This window comes from Trifolium pratense, linkage group LG3 (assembly GCF_020283565.1).
Source record: "Trifolium pratense cultivar HEN17-A07 linkage group LG3, ARS_RC_1.1, whole genome shotgun sequence".
NCBI lineage: Eukaryota > Viridiplantae > Streptophyta > Magnoliopsida > Fabales > Fabaceae > Trifolium > Trifolium pratense.
The window spans coordinates 36349466-36369853 of NC_060061.1; the positions used below are offsets into that span (position 1 = coordinate 36349466).

Sequence of the window (20388 nt, forward strand, 5' to 3'; positions counted from 1 at the left end):
AACTCTTATGAGAGATTTTTTCCTTTTTTACTAAAAAAAAAATATTGATCTTCATTCATTCAAATTTGTAAAGTACATCAATTGAAATCATTACTCGCATTAATAGCATAAAACGGCCTAATAACAAAGCCTACAATTGATATGATAAAATTCAAATGTTTGAAATAGTTGTGTCACTGGATTTGCAACGTTGAAGACGTTAAAATCATTGAATCTGTACTGAATCTGAATTGAAGCAAATATGCAAATCTGAACAAAATAAATACCTTACTAAGATTGGAAATCAGAACAAATATTGTATCAAGCCGGTAAATCAAAACAAACACCGTAATAAGACGAAAAATCAAAACAAACAACTCTGAAATGACAAAGAGGAAAATTCAAATGAATCCTACAAAATGTGAAAATCATTTATTTTAATAAAAGGAAATAAAAACAATCAAGAGAGATGATTTCGGATAAAAAAAAATGACACTAACACATTGTTTGGTTCAAAGGAATATGGAAGGAAAGATTGTTAATGGATGGAAAGCACACAAACCAAAATAGTTTCCACCGTTTGTTTTAAGGTAAAGAAAGTGGCGGTGGGACCCACATGAAAAAGCAATCCGTCCATAATAAGTGAGCGGCGGAAAGGTGGAAGAGTATTTGTCTTCCAATATTGCCCATAAACTAATGTATAGAGAAACATATATACCATACATTATAAATAAATACTAATAAACAATTTCATTTATCTAAAGTTAGCAACAGATGTTCTGAAAATCCACTGTTCACTGGCTTTGAGAAAAAATTAATTAAAACACAAATTGGTTGATCAATGATATAAAAAAATGCATATATTAACATATATGTTTCTATATTAATATCTCACATTTATGTGAGGGTAATTATGTCAATTTACAAAATACATATTTTTTTTTCCTCTCACTTTCTTTTCACTTTCTCTCACTTTCTTTTCACTTTCACTTATACTAAACAACCAAATAATCACTCTACTTTCCACTCACTTTCATTGCTTCAAATAATCTTTCCTCTTACTTTCTTCCCTTCAACTTTCTTCTATCATCCAACAAAGCCTAAATCACTCATCTCTGATGAATGAATGTGAGAAAAAAGCAAAGAAAATTTGTTATATATGAGAGGCTTTGTTTGGTTTGAAGGAAAGAAAATTACGGAAACCGATGATGAACTTGATTTCCGTAATTTTCTTTCCTTCCATTTTCTTTCCACAAAACCAAACACAAATGTCATTGTATATCTACCAATTAAAACCTGAGAAAGAATTAGCAGACGGTGCTTTCTGATAATGACTCAAGAGAGACATTCAAGAGCATCAAATCAACATCAAGAGAGTGTCTTCAAGAAATAAATGGTCTCACTCCTTAACATTAAACACGATGTCCTAAATTCACCCAACTCAAAGATTAAAAAAAAAAAACTTATGATCATATGACATATGATGTGATGCTCCGAAATCAAGGATTCATATGGACGTAGATGTACGTAATAAGTTACACGAGGTCAAACCTTTAATTGAGGAGACAAATGTGACATGTTATTGAATGTCGATAATTTTTTTGAAATTGTTCAGCAAGATCAAACATTCAAGAAGTGGTCTCGTGTGTGTACATGATCAATAGTAGAACAAATGGAAAGATGAGCGACCAAACGAACAACAACAATATTAGTCATAACAAATAATTCGAATTATGAAGTGAAAATCAGCATTTGTGTTTTTCTATAAAAATAAAGTTGTTGAATCAGCTGAACTATAAATTTACAACACACAAAAGGACACCTAAAGGAAAATCTATGACTTTTGTGTCGACTGTCTTTCGTGGGGATCTAGTGATTATCTTTGAGAGTTGAAAGAGGATAAAGAGAAATTAGAGATTGTTTTTGGTGAACATTGAAGCTAGTTTCATATTCCCTTTTGTAACTCTTTTGTTGTTAAGAAAAAGAGTATAAGGGTCTGTTTGTTATAGATTTTTTTAAAATAGATTTTTATAGTGTTAAATAATTTCATGTAAAAAAAATTTACAAAGAATTTTTTTATAAAAATTTCAAATGAAAATTTGGTTTGAATAGTTATTCTTAAAATGTTATTTTAGGTATTTGATCATTTTATTGAAACAAATTTGAATATCAAAATTTTGAAAAATCATTTAATTTTGAAGTTATTTCAAATAAATTTTCATAAAAATCATTTTTGAAATACAACTTTTTGAAAAAATTATAATTTGACTATGTTTTGGTCTTTAATAATGTGTGTTTATGTTAGATAATGTCAAAATTAGTGTTTCAATTTAGAAAAAACTAATATTAAAAAACTTGTAATATTTTGAAAACGGTTTTAGAAAATCTATTTTCAAAAATACAAAGAAAAAATCCATTTTTAAAAATCTAAAACAAACAGCCCTAAATTAGGGGTTTACCATGTTGAGCTTCTGAAGGTAATTTCTTGTAATTTTTTTTGTACCTCATATAAAGATGCATTGATATAGTAGATCGGAAAGATGTTTTATCCCTTAAAGTAAGGCAGTTTGAGCCAAATTAGGTAAATAATTTTGTGTGAATTTACTATACACATGAGATCTAAATTTATTCTACGTTGAATATTTATTTATTTGGCATATTTAGTTTGATTAATTACCATTGTTATTTGTTCCACTGGATTCAGAACAAGTGGTTTGAATTTACAACCATGAACATGTATAAAATAGAGACGAGGTGAAAATCTTCCTCCAATATTTTATAAGAATTGATCTTTCAAGGCCCAACATTGCAAATGAGATGAAAATCTTCCTCCGATGAAGAATTTTTCTGGAAATTGCAAATGAGAAACATTGTATCTTGTAGGTCAAGGTGTTGAAGATTACGGAGGTTTTGAAAACTAAAGGGAGAAGTTTCAAATGTGAGTAGTTAAGCCTCATATCGACTATAAATGGGAAAAACGTTGAATTTATAAGTGAGGTGACCTATTAACCTAATGTCTTAAGGGTTTGAGTGGAGATCCGGTATCTCCCTCTCTTGTGGTCCTAGAGCATTTGACCCGGTGTCCAAAAAGTTGAACTATATTTTTGTCGAACCAGTTGTGTGAGGAGTTTTTGAATAATTGAAATTGAAAACTAGGTATTATTCAATTCAATGATGATACTTCCTTTGAATCGATTTGTTTTGGATTTTAATTGTTGGGTTGAGGTGTTGAAGATCTGGATTTTGTTTTTGTTGAATTTAGGAAGATGTTGATGAAGATGAAGAAGAATGGAAGAAAGAAGATGAAGAAAAGTAAAATAAAATTAAGTGTTGGTGGTTCATCATCAGATACAATCGACTTATAAGATTCAACAATTCTCTTTTTGACAAAAAATTTAAATGGTTAAAATTAAAAATAAAATAAAAATGAGGACTTTGGTGGATTATCTACGATGTTGACCTATCTTATTATTTAGGGGTTAAAAATTGACCAAAGAGACTAACTTTGTTTACGAAAACAAATACACTAAACATAATAACAATTAGAGTAATCAGTCAATTTAGTCCCTAAACTATCACTCTCTCACCAACTCAGTCCCTAAACTATTAAAACCAACTAAAAGGTCCCTAAACTATTATTCATCCATCAATTAGGTCCCTAAACTATTTTTCATCCATCAATTTAGTCCTCCGTTATCTTTTCCGTTAATTGCTCTTTAAAACCCTAAAACCCAAAAGCTACCGGTCATCAGAGCATAATTTGTGCACGTGTCCTCAACCTGGAGCTGACATTCAAAATCAATCAGTTGAGATCAACTCGTCTCAATCTGCACCTGCACCTCAAGTATGTGAATTTAATTGTAATTCATTTTTACCATTTCATTTCAACAATTTTTTTGTTATTATTTATGATTTAATATTACTGGTGTTGGACTATTGAGGAGGTCGAAGAAACCAGTTTTTAAACCAGTAGTTGCTGTCAAAAATATCGTAGTTAGTCCGGAACTTGTAGATCCAATGAAAGCATGCAACAACACAAGGGAGACAACATCGATGAGATTCATGCCAACTCCAGGATTAAGCCGAGGATCACGCAATGAAGGACCTTCTACTTAGTGCTTTTGTTTGATTGTTGCTTATAATATTTGGTTTTTTATAATGATGCATGCTAGTTTCTAGTAATGAAATTATGGTTTATGATTAATATTGTTTTTTGTGATGAATTTCGGCTTAGGTGATTAACTATGGATTTTGATTTAACTATGAATTTTGATTTAGTTAGTTCTTTTGATGGATAATGGATTTGTTGACTTATGTAATGAATTTGATGGATTATTGTTTAGTTGATTTATGTAATAAAGATTATGGTTTATGGTTTAAATTATGGTTAAGTTTGTTTTTTGGTTTATGTTGATTAGCAGTAATGTTTCATTTGGTTTAAATTTAATTTAGCAGTAATGAATTTGTGTTGTTACTAGGTAGTGAACGAGACAAATGATGATTTAACAGTAATGAATTATGTTAAAAATGAATTTGATTTAGCAGTATGGTTTAGGGACTATTTGATTTAGCAGTATTATTTAGGAGTAATGATTTAGCAGTGTTGTTACTATTTTGTTGTTTTTTAAGATAGTTTAGGGACTAAATTGAAGTATTTTTTATAGTTTAGGGACTACTAACGGTCACTTAACGGAAAAGTTAACTGATGGACTAAATTGAAGGATGTGAATATAGTTTAGGGACCTTTTAGTTGGTTTTAATAGTTTAGGGACTAAGTTGGTGAGTGAGTGATAGTTTAGGGACTAAATTGACCGATTACTCTAACAATTAATTAGTCAATCAACCAAAATATTGAAAAGACCAAGTTATCCTTACTAGAATAACTACTATTATCTAAATGTGCAAGAGTCGGAACAAGATTTGCTACAATAAAAAAAACATAGTTAATTATAATACAGTTTCAATCTCAATCATTCATTATTGATTTTCAGATTAAAAGAATTATATATAAAATCATTTAAAACAATTTCAACCGCGCATATTTGATCGAACAGTCCTGTACTAAAACTGCGGAAAAGTTTACTGCAGCGAATCTGCTTAGGCAAGAGTCTAATCCTTCACCAAGATCCAAAGTTGCTTATACAAAAGATTATTCTAACACGGCTTCTACAAATCAACACAAGGGTCAAGGTACCTATGATTACAATAATGGTTAAAAATGAAACCGCAAGCACAAAGAACACCACAACATCCCCATCACACATGGTCAAAGTTCTACTCTTTTGTCTTCAAATCTTCACACATAGTTTACAACAAGACGATAAAAATAAAAATAAAAAAATAAGGTCGACATTTTAAGCAGCAATAATTTGGAAATTACATATTCCCTGACTTTGTAGAACCAATATTCTTTTTTTCAAGATATGCGGCATATACAGTAGACAAAAAAGATAATGCCAAATTAGAAGACTTTTGTGCGTTGACATACTATACTATATAAATTCATTAACATCCTCTTAGAAACGCCTCATTGGATGACCTATCTGATATTCCTCTCTTCCATTTATTTAATGAAGGCCATCCCAACCCAATTCTTCAGGTATATATTCAATTACTATATATTATTCATGCATGTTTCTCATGCATTTTCAAATATTAATTATTTATTTTTGCCTTGTTGATTTTAATATTTTTTTATCAAGTAGTTTAGTGCGTTAGTTGGTTCGGTGGAGATTGACGCTGAATTTGGTAAGGATGAATGCGTTTGATCCCCGCAACTGCAATCGAGAGGCTGAAACTAATTGATGCCAGACTGAAACTATATTATACTATCTTTCTTCAATTGAAGATAGTATAATATATGCAATGTCCCTACCAACTAAATTATATGGCATCAGGACTTGAACTCTGATATTTTTTAGTAGGGATACATATTTTATTTTATTTTTTATAAGCCATATTTTATTTTATTTTTCCCATAGTAGAATAACTAATAAAAGATATGTGTGCAAATGTAGTTGTAAGACTAGAAGTATATTGATGGGCAGTATAAAAGGAACATGTAAGAAGAATGTGATATTAAAGGCATGGCAATCAATAGGAGGTGGAGGTGGCAATAGCAATATGAGGTCATTACTACTGAATAAGGGTACTTCAAATTCATTTTCACAAAATGTGAAGGGTAAAAAATTAAAAACCCCAAATGGTTATTTTTCAGTTTATGTTGGACCTCAAAGACAAAGGTGTTTTGTGAAGACCAAGTTTGCTAACCATCCATTATTCAAGATGTTACTAGATGAAGCAGAGGTGGAATATGGGTTTCAAAATGATGGCCCTATTAGGCTTCCATGTAATGTTGATTTGTTCTATAAAGTATTGGCTGAGATGAATAATTTTGAGGAAGAGGGTCACATTAATGAGGCTAAGGGATTTTCTTGTTTTTGTTCTTCCAAACCCAGCATCTATTCTTTGTTATATGAATAAGGGTCATGGATAGATTTGGAAATGTTGAAAATAAAGCAATTTCAATAGGGTTTTGTAAGTTTGCAATGTGTAGTTAATTTAGTGTTTGTTGAGTTATTTTGACTTGTAAACCGAAAGTGAAAACACTCATATGCACCTAACTAAACACTTGAGCACATTTGAGTATGCAACACATTTAAAACTCTTAAAGGAGAATTTTTCGTCAATATATGTCCATAAAAAATAAAAGTATAAAGAAATGAAAGATTACACTACATTTTCCGTATGAGAAAAGTATGATGATATGTGTTTATAGTCTCACATTAGTTGAGAGATGATCTGAAGATATGCATAGAATTAGAACTTAGAAGTGAGGGCAATCTTCACCTTCTAAACTAGTTTTATAGGGTTGATTCTACGAAAACAACATTAACATTTGAGCATTGCCAAGGCCAATAACACATACAATTTATTATATATACTTAACACCTTTAATTATTACAAACTTAATCACAACATTCAATAGCTTAACAAGCAAGCTGTTTACACATAAATGATATGTATGTATATATGTATGCAGTATATATATGCTACATGAATAATAGATTTTCACACCATATTAATCACCAATTCTTCAAAACGTTTCATAGCAGAATCAGGCAAACCAAGAAGCACACTTATACCTTTCCTTCCTTGACCATGTGACAAGAACAAAATCACTTCTTTATCTGGCAATGTAACAGGACCAGAACACAAAGGTTCACCCCAACCAAAATCAGTAGTGTCAAAAGACAATTTAGTCCATGTTGTAATCAAAAGTGTTCCGGTTAAAGAAGGCCTAGCTCTTGTAACCTCAAAATAATCAATAGCTGATCTCATGTAACTATCTGTAACCATTTCAATTGCCTTGTGAACCAATCCAACTGAAAATGAAAAAGGATTCTCCAATAAATCACTTGCTTTACACAAAGAATTTGTTAGCACAATAGCATTGCCAAAATATCCCTTTGGTATTGGCGGAACGAATCTCGACCGTCCATCAACTGCGAAAAGTAATTTCGTTTGTTGATTAGGATGCATTTCTAAAGCTGAAGTTCTAGCTCTCCATACAAAAGCCGAGAGTGCTTCAAAAGTTGAACATTTTTTTAAAACTCCGTCTTCTGTTGCCTTTTTCTTGAGCGAATCAAGCTTTTCAGGATTGAAAAAGAAGGATTTATGGATGATTTTCTCTCCTTCATAGATTTTTTCAGAGTTTGATAGATCTTCTAGTTGGTCGAATTCGTGGTGTTGGAATTCTATTTTGGGAGGGTTGCGCGATTCAAGTATGGTTCGATCAAGAAATGGTTGAACTTTTAAGTCTAAACCTCTGGCTGTTTCAGCCCATGCATTCACAAACTCCATGGCACATAGTCCATCTTTCATGCAATGGATCATGTTTAGTCCCAAAGTGAATCCTCCACATTTGAACTTTGTCACCTAGAAAAAAAAAGTTCATTTTTCAAAAAGTAAATAAGTTAATGATTAATTGTTTTAGTTTTTAAAAATTTGAATCATCAAGTTTCTATTTAACCAACTTATATATAAATACATGTTCATGTCTTATCTCATCTAATAAAGAACTCTTAACATTAGGGATTGTAAAACGGGTCATCTTTCAAAGGGGCAGGGCGAGACAAGCCAACTAAAAATATAGGGTTAAAAATCTCAACCCGACCCTTTTTATTTTTATGGTGAGTTGTCCTGTAATTTTTTTAAAAAAAAAATATTAGTTAAAAATTTCACAAAAACAATGTAAAAAGTGTAAAAATACATAAATAAAGTAAGGCTAATTTATGAAAATCAAAAATTCAAAATATGTAACTGAGTCCACAAAACATATAAAAATTATCATTGAAATATCCATGTTTCATCATCTAAAAATCTATAATAAGCTAAGAAGACAACCAAAATAAAAAATTCTAAGCTCACAAATTGACAAACTATTAAAAAGGTGAGGTTAAAATCACGAAACTACAGTGTTTAGATTAAATAATTTTCTTATCTTTACTCTACTCTACGGAGGAGAAATTGAAAAATAGATTATGACTTATAAATAAAAATAAGTGTAAAAAACAGTTTTTTTTAATTATTATTCCGATGGACCAATCTATCACTACTCCATCCCCTTTTTTTTATGCGTTCTCTTTAGACCGTGGTTCTTTTTTCTTTTCAGGTTCAATAAAAATTTCTGTTTCTTCGAACTGAATTTTTTTTGCCTTGAAAAAAAAATTGATTTATATTAACCGAATTTTTCTTGAATTTGAACTAGAAAAAATTTTGATTTTTGCGAACCGAATTTTTTATCAATGATAAAATTAAATCTTTTGGGTATAAAAAATATGTGGGGCCTAAAGAAAACACATCCAATTTTTTTTTATAAGTTAGATGATGGTTTCAAAATTTCAACTCATCTAAAAAAAAAGTGGGTTAAATGGACTTACACAACAAATCTAACCATTTTCAGTCTCAATTTTTTTTTTGATAGAACATTTTCCGTCTCAACTTAACACACACTCCTCATATGTAAATTGAATTGTTTATTTACTCAGCTGAATAATTAATGTGATTAAAAAATTGCTTATAAAAAAAATAAAAAATGTGATTAAAAAAATACTAATTACCTCTAGGGTATTAATATACTGAGACATTAGTTAAAGAACAAAATATATTAAAAAAAATTAAAACTTGTGTATTTTACATTTTAAAATATAAAAATGTTATTTTTTAATATAAAATATATTTGTTTCGACTCTTTAACTAGTCTTTCATAGCATCCACAATTGAGCACTTCGATTTTGAGTACTTAATTGAATTTCACGTGTACACGTCATTTATTTATAATTTTTTAATAATAGTATTTAATAAGTACTCAATCACTCCAACTCAGCATCTCTTAAAAATTCTATATGGGTCCCGTTAATAACTTTACTGATCTCATCAATAATTTTATATCTTTATAAGTAGGTCCTACAAATATATACTCTCTTCAGTCCTTATTATAAGAAGAAATTTACTTCTTAGATTCATAGAATGTTGTGTATCTAGTCAATAATATGGACCAAATACATCCAACATTTTATGAATCTATAATAAGGACCGGAGGGGATACTTATTTGAGAAGCGATACTTATTAAGTACTCAAACCTCTTTTACTCCAATGATAATACATACTTCATTCGATTCTTAATATAAGAGGAGATTCACTTTTTAAATACATTAAAAAATTAATATATCTATACTATATTAAAAATTAGACACATTCATTTTTTAATATATCTAAAAAATCAATTTCTTTTTACATTGACAACTAGAGAAAGTAATAGGTATCAATTTTAATTGAAATAGATACTACAACCAGCCAGAGATGGTCTCACAAGGATTTGGATTATGTGCGGTTGTCCGCACTGCAGTTACTAAATCTGGACCGTCCGATCAAGATCAGACGGCTCAGATTTTAAAATCAGATTTTAATTATAAAATTGATCTTAAATTTTGGACTGTCTGATCTTAATCAGACGGACTAGACGTAACCGACTGCACTGCAGTCACTAAATTCATGACTGCACTGAATCCAAATCCGTCTCACAATACTAGTTAGCATAATCCGCTGACCAAACATCATGGGAAAATATACAGTAGGATCTTGTCATCGTCATTAATTAATGGAAAAGACAAAAAAAAGTACTATAACACATGTATGTACATATTGTACACACTTTTTTTTTTGTACAGTAACACATGCACACACTTAACATCACCATACCGTACGCATGATTAATCCCTTTTTTCAATTTTTTTATTTTTTATTTCTTTTTGAGGAAATAAACACACAAATTAAAGTTTAATGATCGAATTCATGTGAAGATATTCAACTTAACGCCATTAGTGTTTATCAATAATTGAGATAAAATAGGAATGTTAATTTGTTTACGAATTTTTGTGGGGATTATCTGACATTGCCATTGTAGATTTCCCGAGTCCGACTATATTATTTAAATTATATATAATATATTATATAATTATTTTTATAAAAAAAATAATTAATATGTTAGAAATCCAATAGTCAATAATACAATGATCAATTTATTTTCTTGTTTCACTATCGAAATAACCAAATAAAAGTACACCAAATACATACACAATACACATTATTTTTTAGCTATTTTCTTTATTATGTAAAATGTGTTTTTATTTTTAAAAAATGAAAGATGCAAAATATATATATTTATTTTTTTAAAGAAAGAAATAACAAGTTACAAGTGTACTTTTAATCGAAAAGTATAAAAAATTAGTTAATATTCGTTGTTCATGGATCTCCGTAGGATGAGGAAGAATATTCCTCTGTTACGGGGATCGGGGACAAGGAACAAATTTGGGGGCGGGGAAGGGAGCAGAGAAGCATCCTCCGCACATTCCCTCTCTCCCTAGATAAAAAAAATTATGGAGTTATTATTGGTCATTCTAAAGAGAAATTGCCAATAATATATATTTTTCCAAAAAATAAATTTGACCTTTGTTTATATTTAATTCCAAAAAACATACGATAAAAATTGGTTTATAATTTCTTCTAGTATGAGTGTAAGTCAAATTGAAAACTTGGTTGATGTTTGTTATTGTGACAAAAGTATATATCATACCTGAACAGTCATAAGAGGCATCTCTAATATATTTTTAGCACCTGGTGTATTATAAACCAATTTCCCAAGCCTATGAGGATCTGGTTTTGTTAAGTCACCAATTTCATCTATATTACAATCTGCTTCAGCCTCAACAAAAACTGCACCTTCCCCTGTGTTATCCACAATCAACTTCCCTTCAGTGCTTATAATCAACTTTCCTGCCATAGGATGATAAGGGACAAGAATTTTTGACAAAGCATCCTTAATAACTTGTGCAGCTTTTTCATTTCCTCTTGTTTCTGATTTAAAGCAATAAATTGTGCGCATTGGAACCGCGATATTCTGATCGAGGTTTGAAAGAAAGTAAAGTCCCTTTTCTGTTTCTTCCGCTGGTTGAACACGAATTGGTTCTCCTTGCTTTACATTAAGTTCCACCGTAGAGATGATATCTATGTTCGTCATGATCAGATATAAACCTTGAATAAACACGACATGAAGAGTGTGAGAACTTTATTAAAAAACGATTTAAAAACATATGAATATATTTCTAAAAGTGTGGAGTGGTATGTGTTGAGACGCTGAATGAGATTCCGCAACTAAATTTTTTCCATTTCTCTAATAAATTTTAGTCTCTATAAAAAAATAATGTGAATATGATACTAAGAGAAGTTTTGATATAGTACAAAATGAACAAACTAGTTAGAAGAAGTTATGCATGGCAATTGAGAAAATTAATGTTGTTAGCTGAAAACAAAAAGAAACAAGAAATTATGAGTAATCACTCTGCTTATGTATGTTCACCTGAATATGCGGTGCTTGAATTGAATTAATTTGTGTTCCAATTTGGTGTAGAGAGGTTATTTATATAGAAAGGAAAAATTATTTTTTTTTGACTAAAAATATAATTAATTAGGTCACCATAATTTCGTCAATCAAATGCACCAACTTGACAAGGACTTATTTTTACGGCTATATTTTTCATACATTATTCTAATCAATGTTTTAAGAACCGGACTGGAGGTCGACCCGGTATGGTCACTGGTTCATGGTTCAATCGGTTAGACCGGTTCAACCGCTATTGAATCGTTTATATGAAACGTTCATATAATTTTCGTATCTGGTAGCTAATAAACAAATTATCAGTAACAGAATAACAAATACTTAGAAACTAACAAAGCAACAAATTACTAAAATTGGTTCATAATAATTATTCTACTTCACAGGTGATAAACAAACCAACAAAATAGAAACTTTAAAAACCTAAAACAAACAAAGCACAAATTAGAAACTACTGTAATATAAGAAAAAAAAATCTTTTGAAATATAAGGAAAAAAAAAACTACTGTATTTAACGTTTTTTTTTTCACTGTAATATAAGAAAAAAAAAACCCTTTTCAAAATTGAAACAAGATTCTGAAAAATATTATTCTTGTTGCAATCTATCAATGTGTTGAAACAATATTTCCTAAAGCAAATAATATAAAGATGAAACCCATAAAAACCCATAAAAATTGAACAAAACCTTAGTTCTTCATTCCACAAATTAAGAAATAAATTAAGAAACCTAAACATAACAATAGGATAAATTTGTTTCATTCCACCATCTAATATAAGAAACAATTAAAGAAGAAGAAGGAGAAAAAAAGTGCAAGTGCTCAATCCTTACCAGTGAAGGCAGCAACAACAACGTTTTCACGAAGAAGAAGAAAATAGGTGTTGGTTTTCCTTCCACCGTTTTCACGCTCTCTGGAAAGTGGAAAGTGGAAAGAGAAAAATTAGGGTTACACACAGGAAAAAAACACGTTAAATACACAGTTTTTTTTTTTTTTAAAAAAAAAATTTTCAAAAGATTCCGAACCGGCCGGTTTTTTCAAACCGCCCCCGGTTCACTGGTTCGAACGGTTCCGGACGGTTCGTACCGGTTTTAAGCGGTTTTTTCCCGGTTCTGCAGACTACCGGTTCTCAGCAGTAGCCCGGACCGCTGCTGTGTCCGGTTCCCGGTTGAACCGGCCGGTCCGATCCGGTTCTTAAAACATTGATTCTAATAGTTATAGTACATGCAATATAATTAATTGCTTCAAAAAAGAAATAGTACATGCAATTAATGACCCGCAACCGATTTTCCTAGATTTCTTTAAAAAATAGGTGAACGACAAAATTTTATTTTCTTTAAGGTTTAACGTGGCAGTACTCTTTACCATGAAGAACAAAAACCAAAACGTGGCAATGATTTATATTTCAACTTGAAAGTAGGGACTGTTGCTAATAGGTTTCTTTCAATGTCAACAATCCTATGACCCAATCTAACTCGAACCGTTTGATTTGAGTGTTCATAACATGTAGTTTGGGTCGGTCTAGACCAACTTCTAAGTGGTTTAGTTCATGCGGATAAATTTCTCTCCGGTCAATTAATATCGAATTCACACATTTAAAATATTGATAGTCGTTAGATTAAAATTAGGGGGTGTATTGGATTAGGATTTTGACGGACAATTTTAACAAAAAAAAAATCTTGAAGATTTTAAAAGATTTTATAGGATTGTATTGACTTTTAAGACTTTTTAAAAGACTTTTTTACAATCAGGATTTTTTAATTTGGATTTTAAAAGACTTTAATGGATTTTATAATACAGATTTTTAAGATTTCAACTGACTTTAATATTGAAAAAAACTTTCCATTCTTGGTGAAAAAGAAAAAGAAGTGAATGAAAAAAAAAAATTAACGTGAAAAAAACCAGTTGAATGATAATTAACGTGAAAAAAACAAGTACATCTCTTCCTTTGATTTGGAGATACAGGGGAAATTTTTTTTTTTGAATGGATCATAGATTCATAATATATAAGAAAGAAAGAAAGAAAGAAAAAAACAACAATAAATTGAAAAAATTAAAATCGATCATAGATTCATAATGTATAAGAAAGAAAACAACAATGAATTGAAAAAATTAAAATCGATGGGCAATAATATATATAAACAATATTGAGTACACATGTATGCATGTCCATTGTCATTCAAAAGAAATCACCATGAAGAAATTTGAAAGAGATTGAACCGGGGTTGATGGTAAAAAGAAAATCAGAATATTGATAATGTTCTATTCTGTAGATAGGAAAAAAAAAAGTCTTGAAATATTATAAAAAGTCTCATGGGTTTGGGTGAGATTGTTGGAGGAGTGTTTTGTGTGTATTTTCAACTAAAAAGTTCATCAAAATCCATTGCAAAGAAGAATCCATCAAAATCCATAGACTTTTGAATACCAATAGACATTTTAAAAGTGGTATGAAATCTCAATTGAATACCAACAGATTTTGTTGCCCTGAAAAAAATCTTAATTGTCTTAATTGAATACCACAAGATTTATTTAACTTTTCTAAAAGTCTTGATTGAATACCACAAGATTTTTTTATCATAAAAAAGTCTTTTAAAATCCTATGAAATCCTAATCCAATACACCCCCCTTAGATTCTTTAATTTTAAGTTATGAATTATAAGTGCGCACATGTGTAATTCAAATAACCGCATTGGATTCAATTTTTAGAATTGGATATATAATTTCAGCTCAATTCTTGAAAAAATGGTGATTTTTTTTGTATTTGTGGTTTAGGATTTTTATGGGCCAATTTAGAATTCTTACAATTTAATAGTTCAAGTTTTAACTTGGAAAAATTTAAATTGTACTGTATAATTTAAAATTCATATGAAATAGAATGTCATATTTAGTTGTTTTTTGTTTGTTTTTTAACAAAAAAAATAAAATTATGTTTTATGTCCTGTTGACCAAATTAAACCAACTCGGTTATATCTCTGTAAATTGGATTGGTTCATATCTGACAAAATAACAACAAATATTCTACCCAACAAATATCTCACTATATTTTCGTAAGAAAAAAATATATATCTCACTATACTGTATATTAGTTAAAAAAAATTAAAAATATCTCACCATAAGATATTTTAGCTCAATTGGTTGGGACATCAGCATTTTATATGCAGGAGCCAGGGTTCGAACCCTGGACACTCCACTTATCCATCTTTAAAGGTGGAATTTCAAGCCACTAGGCTACCTGACCAAAAAAAAAGAAATTGTGTTTTCAAAAGCGTGGCCAATAATGCTGTTTCTATTTTCTTTTTTTTGTTGATGTGTTTACCGGCCAATAATGTTATCACTATCTCCTATCTCTAGACTCATATTCGATGTTTCAATGTTTCATACTATAGTATTAGAAGTAGGTGACTAATTTTGTGTAGGAGTATCAAAAAAATAAAAAGTAGGTGACTAATTCATTCTTTTTTATTAGTAGTTGCCGGTTATATATGGAGTGTCAAACAAGTAACAACATTTTTTGTCAAAGAAATAACAAGTAAAAACATTTACAACCAAGGCATTACCTAACATTCAGATTTAGTTATAAAAAAACTTTGTTCAGATTAAATAACTACAATTATTAGTGTTGAATTCACTTAAACATCTTAGTTTTTCCGACAAAACGTAAATATTTTAGTTAGACTTAAGGTAGTATTTATTTTTGCAAGATTTTGGTTTATTTAAAGTAAGAGAAGCGGTGAGTGAAAAAGATTAACAATCATAAAAAGTTAAAATTTCAATATATAGTTCCATAATTTAGCGTTATTTATTTATTTTTTGTTTATAATGGAAGAGAAGATCGAACTACATATCTCATATATACTATATAGATCATTCATCACTAGATCAAATCTAATGATTTATAATTTTGCGCCATAATCTCCACCGTCCAAATTTTGTCCAAGAAAAAAATGTCTAAATAGTTCATTTTGTCAACTTGTCATACCCTATGGATGTCATGGGTAGAAATTAAGCGGGAGTATTTTCCAATTTTTTATTAACATCTAAAATGTTTTTCATCCTTATTATGTGTTTCGGAAAGTATTCTTACTTTATTATCTCTATGTTGATCCTATAGTTTCTGAAGAGATCAATTTATCTTAAAAAAATATCAAATTTCTATTATTTTCAATCATAGTTGCAAAAAAAATAATAAAGATTAATCATAAAACAAATACAAAAAATTAAGACATTATTGTGAGTGTCTTTTGACAATAATATACATTATATATAAACAAATTTATACACATATTGTATAATATATATATATATATATATATATATATATATATATAGGGGTTTTCTAACTTAGACCATAGTTAGGTCTAAGTTAGCAAGGTGCACCTTTTCAATTGGACCAAAATACCCATTCTTTTAATTTTTGAAAGAATAGAGCAACAGGGGCATTTCTGTAATTTTACCAACCGTATACACGCGCCCCACCTTCTGAAACCATTAATAGACGCGGATCCAGTGTCGCGCGCGTACCGAAGGACCATGGTTACAGACCGTTGATTTCCATCAGACAGCCAAGATCTGATCTCATCAAGACTGTCTGATCAATCAGACAGCCCAGATCATCCTGATCCATCAGATTCCAGCGCCTGCGACACACTGGATTACAACCTGGAGAGAAACATTTGCTTTTTAAAAGTAGGACACGTGTCACACAATGGTTGGCTGGGCGTGATTTTTGTTCATTTAATACTTTGAACTCAATTATTTCGTTGTAAATTAATTTTTTATTTTTATACCAAAATTCATAATTTTTTTTTGTCTACAAATAGAGACTTGGTTCGTTTGATTTGGACACCGAAAAAAAAACGCAATTTTTCACTACCTTAATCTCATTTTTTGTCTACTAAATACGTTACTTGTGTGTTGTAATTTAACACGCACCACTCAACCAACTCACTAAAACCATTATACCAGGAAAATAGTAGATAATATTCTGGAACTTTTGGTATATTTTATGAAATTTTTGGAGACCTGAAACTATTTTTAGTTAATTAAATGAGATAAAACGATAATTAAAAACTAATGTTTGCTTCTGAAACCATTTTACTGGTAGAATGGTTGCACATAGTTGTATTCTGAAACCATTTTACTGGTAGAATGGTTTCAATGAGTAATTTATTAATTGTGTTTGCTTCTGAAACCATTTATCTGGTACAATGGTTTCAGAGAGTTGTAATCTGAAACCATTTTGCTGGTAGAATGGTTTCAGTAAGTTGATTATTAGTTATTTGCTTCTGAAACCATTTAGCTTGTAGAATGGTTGCACATAGTTGTATTCTGAAACCATTTTACTGGTAGAATGGTTTCAGTGAGTAATTTATTAATTGTGTTTGCTTCTGAAACCATTTATCTCGTACAATGGTTTCAGAGAGTTGTAATCTGAAACCATTTTGCTGGTAGAATTGTTTCAGTAAGTTGATTATTAGTTATTTGCTTCTGAAACCATTTAGCTTGTAGAATGGTTTCAGAGATTTGTACTCTGAAACCATTTTCCTGGTAGAATGGTTTCAGTGAGTTGATGTAATTAAGGTAGTGAAAAATGAGATTAAGGTAGTGAAAAATTGAGTTTTTTTTTCTGTGTCCAAATCAAACGAACCAAGTCTCTATTTGTAGAGAAAAAAAAATTATGAATTTTGGTATAAAAATAAAAAAATAAAAAATTAATTTACAATGAAATAATTGAGTTTAAAGTATTAAATGAAGAAAAAAAAATTAACGCAGCCAATCATATGCTGACACGTGGCCTTTCTTTTTTAAAAAGTTTCTCTCTCCGCGTGTGGGCTGCAGCCACGCGCGTCTGTCGGCGCGTGTGATGCACGCGCTTGGATTTTGTGCAATCACACGCTGCCACGTGTCCTGGGGGTGGGAAAAGAAGGTGGGGGCGCGTGTACTGTTGGGTAAATTACAGAAATGCCCCTATTGCTCTATTCTTTCAAAAATTAAAAAAATGGGTATTTTTGTCCAACTGAAAAGGTGCACCTTGCTAACTTAGACCCAACTGGGTCTAAGTTAGCAGCCCCCATATATATATATATATATATATATATATATATATATATATATATATATATATATATAAAGTACTTAAATATACATTTATAAATGTTATTTTAATAAAGTGTTTGGAGACGCAGTCTCTGCTAGGTAGGGTACAAATTTCATCCTCATTCTCAAACCTCTTTCGAAACTTTCTCCCCATCTTCATCCCCGTAGAAAAAAAATTCTCATCTTCAAGTCTTCAAACAGGATAATTCCAACAAAAAAAATCCTCATTTACGGTTCAAATTGACAACCCTATATAACCCCTCGCTAAGTACATACTATTGTTACTCCCTCTAGTCCTTATTATAAGAAAAATTTTACTTTTTAGGTTCATTGTAAAATTAATGTTTCTAGACTATAATATTGTCCGAATACATTAGTTTTACAATTAATCTAAAAAGTAAAACTTCTCTTATAATAGGAACACGAGGGTATTATTTTTCTCTAAAATGAACATTTCTGGTCCGTTTGATTCGCTAAAAATAAGGGACTGGACAGGACAACTGTAGTTGTACTGTGTTTGATTGTAAAACTGTTTCAGGAACTGGACAAACTGGGAAGCAATGGACAGGACAAAAACAGAATTTTTTGTACCTCACTAAACCACAGCACAACTTTTTGTCCGCAGTACAAGTTGTCTAAAATGCCAAAATACCATTTTATTAACAAAATATCGTATAAGACAAAAAAATGTTCAATATCCCAAAAGTTTGTTCTGTGCTGTTCTGTCATGTGTTGTGCTGTTCTGTCTTGTACTGTTCTGTCAAGTACTTGCCCTTTAACAAATCAAACGCACCCTTCAGCTCAATTGAGTAAAATATTAAAATGTTATATTTTGTACGCATGATATTTATATTACTTTATCGTTTGCGTCAAAAGCAAGAAATAAATATAAAATCCATATCCCAGCCATTTAGTTGAAGCATATTGATCAGAAATTTTAAGCAGCACTGTGGGTGAAGTAATGTATGAATTTAACTTGGGTTGATTTAACAAGGCATTGACTTTGTAGTTTGTAGCAAGTGAATGATAAAACATCCCTTTATTCTATGAAACATTGAACCGATGGGGATGGATTGTCTCCGGTGGAGATTTCACCGAATTCTTTCATGTTTCCATCTCAACCCTCTATTACCATTTTAATAATTAAAAATGCTTATTATAAAAAAAGATGAGTGTATGAGATTTCACATGACAAAAATGTCACATGAGAGGATCCCCTCCCTTAAACCAATATTCATTTTCTACCTATACTAGCACTACTACGTAGAGTACCTCTAGGAAAAATGAGTTATACAGAATATCTTTTTCCAAAATATCATGTTTACAACTTAAGTTGTAAACTCAGTTTATCATGCGAATGACAAAAAAATTTACTCATCTTTAATGCTTGACATAATAATCATTCACTACATAATTTGCGAACATCTCATATCAACTCAGTTCCAAGATTAACGTGCAAACGGTTTTTTATACATAAATTACGTTTTTATACACTTGTTATTTAACCTGCGAAGAGAAGCGAAAGAAAAGAAGAAAAAAAAAAAACTTCATGGTAATCCCCAAAACAAAATAGGCAAATCTCTCTCAGTATCTCACCAAACGACATCCAAAAATAAAGTTTACGCAAATCTCTCTCTCACCCAACGTGTCAATCCATAAATGCATAAATCTGCTAATTAAATGATACAGTATGAATTAAGAAGGTTACTGGTTACCAAATGTTAGTTGGTTCAGTGATGATTGACGCTGAACTTGGTAGGGAGGACTACGGTTCAATCCCCCGCAACTACATTTGAGAGGGGACTAGAACGACTTGATGTCAGAACTCGTCCCGAACTCTGGACTATTATGACCTCCTTCCCCTAGGAACCAGAAGGTAAAAAAGAAAAATAAGAAGGTTACTAGTTACTAAGAGCACAAAAAATTGTCAAGTTATCTATTTGTCATCATCACTCCTTAAAAGTGAATAACTGGGAAATTTTGAGTCTAGTCCTACATAAAATAAAATAAAAATTTTGGGATTGTTGAATAAAATACTAGATGAACCGATGAACTAAGAGAGCAACGAATCAAAGCTATGTTTGAGATGGGATGGAATAACATGATGGACTTTATTACATTTCATCCTCTCTTCTTATTTTCCTTCCCCTCTAATTTGATATTTGAATTCTCTGCATTTATTTTTAGTGCATTTTTAAGATCTATTTTGTATTATCATCTCTCTTCAATCTCTCTCCTAATCTATTTGCACTATAGTCTATATATGTAGGTAAATGTATGATTTTTGAATATAGGATGAATCACTCATTCTTATATCTTTACTTTTCTATTTTTCACGGCTAGAACGATATTCACCCTTT

The 20388-nt window shown here is 30.4% G+C and overlaps 2 protein-coding genes across 3 annotated transcripts; one reads left to right on the forward strand and one right to left on the reverse strand.

The window, feature by feature from the left end:
* The first annotated feature begins 5491 nt into the window (after positions 1 to 5491).
* Positions 5492 to 6656, forward strand: LOC123917999. Its single transcript, XM_045969929.1, has 2 exons — positions 5492 to 5578; positions 5997 to 6656. Exons 1-2 carry the CDS (start codon positions 5514 to 5516, stop codon positions 6460 to 6462), a joined length of 531 nt encoding a protein of 176 aa, XP_045825885.1. The 5' UTR covers positions 5492 to 5513; the 3' UTR covers positions 6463 to 6656.
* Positions 6657 to 6854: 198 nt separating this feature from the next.
* Positions 6855 to 11978, reverse strand: LOC123918000 (omega-hydroxypalmitate O-feruloyl transferase-like). 2 transcript variants are annotated; one of them, XM_045969931.1, is made up of 3 exons: positions 11901 to 11978; positions 11118 to 11575; positions 6855 to 7917 (listed from the first exon to the last, which is right to left on the reverse strand). In XM_045969931.1, the coding sequence occupies exons 2-3, from the start codon at positions 11559 to 11561 to the stop codon at positions 7051 to 7053; spliced, it is 1311 nt and encodes a 436-aa protein (XP_045825887.1). In that variant the 5' UTR covers positions 11562 to 11575; positions 11901 to 11978; the 3' UTR covers positions 6855 to 7050. The 2 variants fall into 2 exon arrangements, with proteins under 2 accessions (XP_045825887.1, XP_045825886.1); XM_045969930.1 differs by lacking the exon at positions 11901 to 11978 and having other exon boundaries at positions 11118 to 11856.
* Between the last annotated feature and the right edge of the window lie 8410 nt (positions 11979 to 20388).